Raw genomic sequence first — 6,565 nt, 5'->3', positions numbered from 1 at the left:
AAAGTCCGTGACATTTTTGACATTACATATTTTTTTAAATTAAATGTATTAATGAAAAGTGTATTTTAGGTGCTGTATTTGGTCATAATGATTTTTTAAAAACAGTTTATTAACTTTTTAGCTTTTATTTTCCGTTACCTTGCATAGTGAAGCCGGGAAGTTCGAAATTGCCACCATGTATGTAGGGCACTTTTTGAGGGGAAAGCCATTTGTAATGGTGTAAGAAACCATAGTGTGGGATTAAATTAGTTTACTCATTTAATCCCACAATGCACTCTAATAATGAGTGTACAACCGATGTACACTCGACTCAACGGGTTCAGAATACCTAGGCTATAATACACAGAGGGTCGCGCCAAATGAACTGCTGGGCTGTGTCTGAAATCACATCTCTTGAGTAGGTACTTGAATAAGTAATTCACAACGGCTAAAAAGTACATTCTATACCATGAGTGTGAATAATCTGGCCGTACATCGCCATGTTGCTCTTATCACGCGACCTACCAGCGTCAGTTGCGCCGCTTCACTGTCATTCACAAATCCTCTCCCGTGGCCTCATGGGATAGTAAAGTGTCCATTGTATGCACACTTCAGAATCTGTTCATTCAGACATACTTTTTTTGTCACATACTGTTGTTCGCCTACTCTATGGCGAAGTATGCGATTTCAGATACAGCCCCACCCCGGTCTCGAAAGAAGATGGCGTCCGCAGCTGCATCAGCCATCCACCCAGTTTCCAAAAACGCTGGTCCAATGTGGGTGCAGCGTAATATCACACACAGGGCCGGCGATTGCTATAGGCGAACTAGGCGGTTGCCTAGGGCGACAAATGTGTTGGGGGCGTGGACGCACTCTAGTGTCGCCCTTTCTACTTCCCATATTAATCATAAAATTAGAACGAAACGCGAAATAAAACATTTTTATTAAACATGATCAAAGGGCGCCCCCTCAACCACACGTTTAATTACTTGTCAACCTGATTATTAGATTGAATTTATGATTTTTGTCGACCATTTCTGGATTGGCGGGGGGCGGGAGGGTTGCGTTACGTTACGTTAGGGAAGTGCTCAGCTGCTGGCGCGTTGATCGAAAATGAAGCGGTCTAAACCTCTGGTGCACAGGGACGAAAACGGAGAAAGGAAGAATATAAAAAATAAAGCTCAGTATAGAGTAAGTCTTCTCATCTTAGCTATTAAGGTGTCCAATGAAATAAATTTGCTTAGTATTGTAGCCTACATCACCTAATATTGGACGTTTCATTGCTGTCACTAAGCTATAGTTTGCTAGCTATAGTTACTTTGAAGGTGAATAGAAATGGCAGAAACAACTGTTAATATTTTATTATTTGAGATAGAACTAAAAGAACTTAAATATTTTAATTTTGTAGTGGTACATACATGATCCATAATAGCACATTTGTTTGTAGAAGGTATAGTTAAACCAGTTTAATGGTCATAATTTGCTTAAATTAATCCAATTTGGTAAATATCCTTGAACATTCTTTGTAGAATTTGTGTATAAACAATTTACAGTTGATTCTTCAAGTCATAATTTGCTTGTTGAAGTGTTGGAGTGACTATTAGAGCATTTTTGTTTGTTCATCAATGAACATTCTTTGTAGCATTTTTGTATGTGCAATTTATTAGAGTGTATCATTAAGTAATATTTTGCTTGTTGAAGTGTTGGAGTGACTACAGGTGAAACTCGAAAAATTAGAATATTGCAAAAGTTCATTTATTTCAATTATTCAACTTATAAGGTGAAACTAATATATTATATAGACTCATTACATGCAAAGTGAGATATTTCAAGACTTTGTTATGGCTTACAGCTTATGACATATAAATTCATATCAATTCTAATTTTCTGTGATTTTGAATTTGGGGTTTTCATAAGCTGTAAGCCATAATCATCAAAATTATAACAAATAAAGGCTTGACACTTATCAATTTTCTTATTTCTTATTTTCTTATAAAGAGCGGGGGGGATGGGGGGGGGGCGCAAAAACTCAATCTTGCCTAGGGCAACCAAAGGGCTAGAGCCGGCCCTGATCACACAGGTATAAATTCCTTTTTAATTGATTATTAAATAATAAAAATAAGGTTTAGTTTCCATGACAACATAAATATTTTCATTACTACTGGAGCTGCTTGCTATGTTTCAAATTATTATTAAACGGCAAGCACAAACTATACAAAAGCTGCACCCTTCCGGCGCACCCAGTGTCCGAATTCACTCCTTCAAGTGAACTATATTAGTGGACTAATTAGAACAGTGAATAGGGGGCGAGTTTGAACACAACCTTGGAGGTAGTCTCTCAATAATATGCGGATAATGCCGCTGTGGCGACACTAACAGGAGAAGCCGAAAAAGAGAGAGAGAGAAAGAGAGTCTCTCAATTGCATGTAATTTGAAGTCATGAAAATCGTGAAAACTTAATTTTAAATGGAGTGCACCATGTCACACTCTGGGATGCTGTTTAAAATGGCATTTAGACACCTAGTGCTGTCGGTTTTTTGAAACTTTTGACCCCGATATATGATGATCTTCTTCCAAAGACCCACTTCCTAAAATATAAATGCGGATATTTATTTTAATTTTAAATTCTAATTGTAAAGAGTAAAATGTTATAATAGATGTAATAGATTACATTATAAATAAATGTTGTTTCCAAATATTTAATTATTTGTTTTTATACGATAACTGCACAAAACTAAAAGAAAGTATATGCTGCACAGTATAGTTTAGAATAAGATTAGTTTTATTTCTTGCTGTTAAAATACGGCTGTCACTAATCTCATAATTTCAGATCAGACATTAAGACTGTATTTCTATGGACCCTCTAGTTCCCTCTTGTGGTCACTGGGGGTCTCCACCCTAATACAACCATTTTAGAGAGATTTTTTTTTTTTTTTTTCAATATCACTTAGAGTTGATAATGTTGAAAAATTAAACATGGATGGTGGATGCTTGAAGAAGCAGAAAATAAAAACTCTTTACAATTCCAATTTTTGTTGTGTTTGTTACATTTGTAATGTCTAACATTATCTAACATTATCACCTATCCACTTCACTCACCGTAATTATATATATATATTTTTTGACGTATCAGTATCCGAAAGGTAATTTAGTTTAGTGGATTACAATTTTTAAACCAAAAATACTTATACACATAATTGAATTCGAGGTCTTGCTATGTTGATATAGATAGAACAAAAGGCTGTCCTGTCATGCTTTAATGTAAATTCTTCTGACACATTGTATCTTTTCATTTAAAACTTCATTTAATTTTCGACAATTCTTTACACCTTCTCATTTTATGCTCATCTGTGAGAGTTGAATGTTAGTCCTAATGTTCATGTAAGGTCAGGAAAGATCCACACACTACAGTCAGCTGATATCAAGTATTCTGTTTTTGTGTTTCCTCAGATTTTATACTCATGTTCTTTATTCATCAAAAATCGTACAGATGTTGACCATGAAAACTGCAATGGCTACGATCATGATGATCAAGTCATGACGAAAGTAGAGCAACGCTCCCAGCTTCTCATCACACCACGTCCGTAAGGCTGGAATCGTACAGGAGTTTTTCTTCTGCGGTTTTTATCTCATCGTTCCTGCCGTCAATAGTTTGTCTTTCTTTCCTCGTGTAGTGGGTAAAAAAAAGTGCTGTGGACTTGTTACATTGGTGTAGCACCAGTATACCAGCCTGCCGTCCTGGTCAACAAACCTTCTTGCATGGCTGGAAACGGAGGGATGGAGGAAGTGGAGGATTTAAGGGCTCAGAAGGAGGAAGAGGGGAGGGAAGGGAGGAAGGACACGGCCGGCTCCTCTCAATGCTGGATCCTACGGATAGACTGGATCTGAGGGGTCTGAGCGTGGCAGCCGTACTCCCTGTAGTGCCTGTACTCGCCTCCGTGGCAGTCGCACTCCATAATGTACTGGTAACCACGGTAACCAGGATACTGGTAGCATACAAAGCTAGAGAAATAGGAACACAGCATGTTACCATGGAGGCCGAGTGGAGCATTCGAGGTCTCAAACGTTGACGAATGCAGTGACGCAAACCCGAACCGAAGCACTCGCGCTGCTTTCTCACATGCAGATCAAAAGCAACATAAGAGCAGGAAGCCAGAATGCTAGCCACTGTTTTGGGGCAACATTTTGAGCCTAACAAAATAATCAGATGATCAAAATCCATTGGAGCAATCGTACTCACGCGCCACTCATGACTTGGATGGAGCCGACCTCGTTGTTGCACCATCCCATAGCCTGCAGAGAGGGGTAGTCACCGCACACCTCCCACTGCTTTCCAGTCATGTTCTCACAATCGAAAAGTATCATACGGGAATCCTTGTGCATCTGTTTCAGAATGAACAACCAGACATACAACTTGCTGAACGCACGAAATTCTGACAAAATGGGTTCACTTTCGCTTCATGACTTGGAATTTGAATTAAACTGGCTGCGGCCACGTCTCACAGGATGTTGAATTGGGATGAACGAAATTGCTAATGGAAATGGAAGTTACTGCAGTGCATCACACAACTGTGTAATACTGAAAATAAACAAGATATTGCATTCTGGGAAATGTTCTTCCACCATGCTCCATAAAATGACCATGAAAATAAAAGTTCAAATAAATAATCATTGGCTTTTCAAAAATTGATTTTTAATTGATTTGTATTTTTAATTAAATACATGTTTGTATGTTATTGTTTGTTGCTTTTTTTAATATATACTTCAGATGTATATTTCTAATATTCTTGATTATACCCCTTTAGTGTATGATAACATGTAAATTGTAAATAATTAAAATTATAATAAATGTATAAATAAAGGTGACTTTTCAAACATTGATTATTAATCTATTTTTAATTTATATATTTATATATATATAAATATATATACACAAATATTCTGGACTTATATTTCTAATATTTTAGATTATACCCCTCTATGTACATGTATATAGGTAGGCCTAACTCGTATTAAAAAATGAAATCTCATAATGCCTGCTTTTGTACGTCCTGATTTTGCATTCCTTTCCGAAAATGTAGTCCTATTCCTATCCCTAAACCGAACCCTACCCATAAATTATCCCTAAAATCAGAGGGAAATGATAGGTTAATAACACTGATGTAGAAGAACCTAATTCTGGTTTTAAGTCTAAACTTGGCATTAACTTTAAACTTGTCCCTCAAATCTGATTGGTTGATTAAAATGTTGCTCCAGGATCAACAAAGATGGTGATCCAGAAACATGTTGCACTTGGTGAAATCAGGTTCTGCCCTGCTTTTTTAATGCCATCTATCTACACTCACTATGACAAACAAATTTCAGAAATAGTGATGGTCGGAAAGTCTACTGGTGGGTGTATTTCATGTTCTGATGCAGATGGTCTCACTCACAGCAGAACAGATGGGGCGGAAGGACATCAGCCTCTCAATTCGATAGGCATTGCTTCCACTCCAGGCCTCCCAGCATGGGTAATCTCCCTTCTCCAGGATGAACTGCTGGCCATTGAAGGTAGAGTGCTCAAAACCTATCCAGCTAGAGTCACAAGTGGCAATTAGGAGAAGGGGTTAGAGAGAGGAAGAGAGATTTACTTCGGTAATCAAAGAAGTGTGCTTTTACTCACGCGCCACACTCCACTTTCAGGGAGCGGACGGTCTCCATTCCGAACTCCATGATGTTCTGGCAGCAGGCGGTGAATTCGCAACGCCTGCCCTGGAAATGCTCCTGGTCATAAACGGTAATCTGGGAAAGAAAGAAACAGTATTTTAGCTCAACATGTTGAACATCATTTAATTAATGGGATAGTTAGTACACCTAAAAATGAAATCACTTACTCACCCTCTAAATCTGTATGAGTTTATTTCTTCTGTTGAACACAAACAACATTTTAAAGAATAATCAAACAGTGGATGGACCCTATTGACACCCATAGTAGGAAAAGAAATACTATGGAAGTCAATGGCTACCGTCAACTGTCTGGCTACCAACATTCTTTAAAATATCTTCTTTTGTGTTCAACAGAAGAATGAAACTCATTCAGCATTGGAAAAACATGAGGGAGTGTAATTGATAACAATATTTATATTTTTGGGTGAACTATCCCTTTAAATACCCATTTAGTTTAGAAACATTGCCCCAAATTGTACTTTACTTAAATATGAATTAAAATAATTTTAAATGAATTAATTTAAAGTAAAATAAATCACTATAGGCCTACCTTCCATGGTCCCATGGGCATTGACATAGGGTTTGTCAGAGCCATTGTTTCAGATATATCAGCGCTGACTGACCTGCATGCAAGGAATCAGACAGGCACTCGTGTCAGAAGTTCACAACACTGCTGAACATGTACCCATGCTAAAATAAGCGTTTTTTCCCCCTAATGGCAAGAGCATTTTTTCAATTGTTTTCAATGGGAGCGTTGTGACGAGGAACAGAGCGCTTGGAATTTTTTCCCCGGACGCCGAAAAAATTGAAAAATTTTCTACTTTGGTTAAAACGCTCATCAACATCACTTTTCGACCAGCCGTCCAATCACAGTGGAGGA

The 6,565-nt window shown here is 37.7% G+C and overlaps 1 protein-coding gene across 1 annotated transcript; it reads right to left on the bottom strand.

Annotated features, from left to right (window-relative positions):
* Positions 1–3,833: 3,833 nt before the first annotated feature.
* cryba1b (crystallin, beta A1b) lies at positions 3,834–6,303 on the bottom strand (the record flags this gene model as incomplete). The annotated part of the gene is made up of 5 exons (XM_081390794.1): positions 6,236–6,303; positions 5,642–5,760; positions 5,412–5,553; positions 4,220–4,362; positions 3,834–3,981 (listed from the first exon to the last, which is right to left on the bottom strand). Exons 1-5 carry the CDS (start codon positions 6,278–6,280, stop codon positions 3,834–3,836), a joined length of 597 nt encoding a protein of 198 aa, XP_081246920.1. The 5' UTR covers positions 6,281–6,303.
* Between the last annotated feature and the right edge of the window lie 262 nt (positions 6,304–6,565).

This window comes from Scardinius erythrophthalmus, assembly GCF_964197995.2.
Source record: "Scardinius erythrophthalmus genome assembly, chromosome: 17".
Taxonomy (NCBI): Eukaryota; Metazoa; Chordata; class Actinopteri; order Cypriniformes; family Leuciscidae; genus Scardinius; species Scardinius erythrophthalmus.
This window is presented reverse-complemented; position numbering and strand designations above follow the sequence as displayed.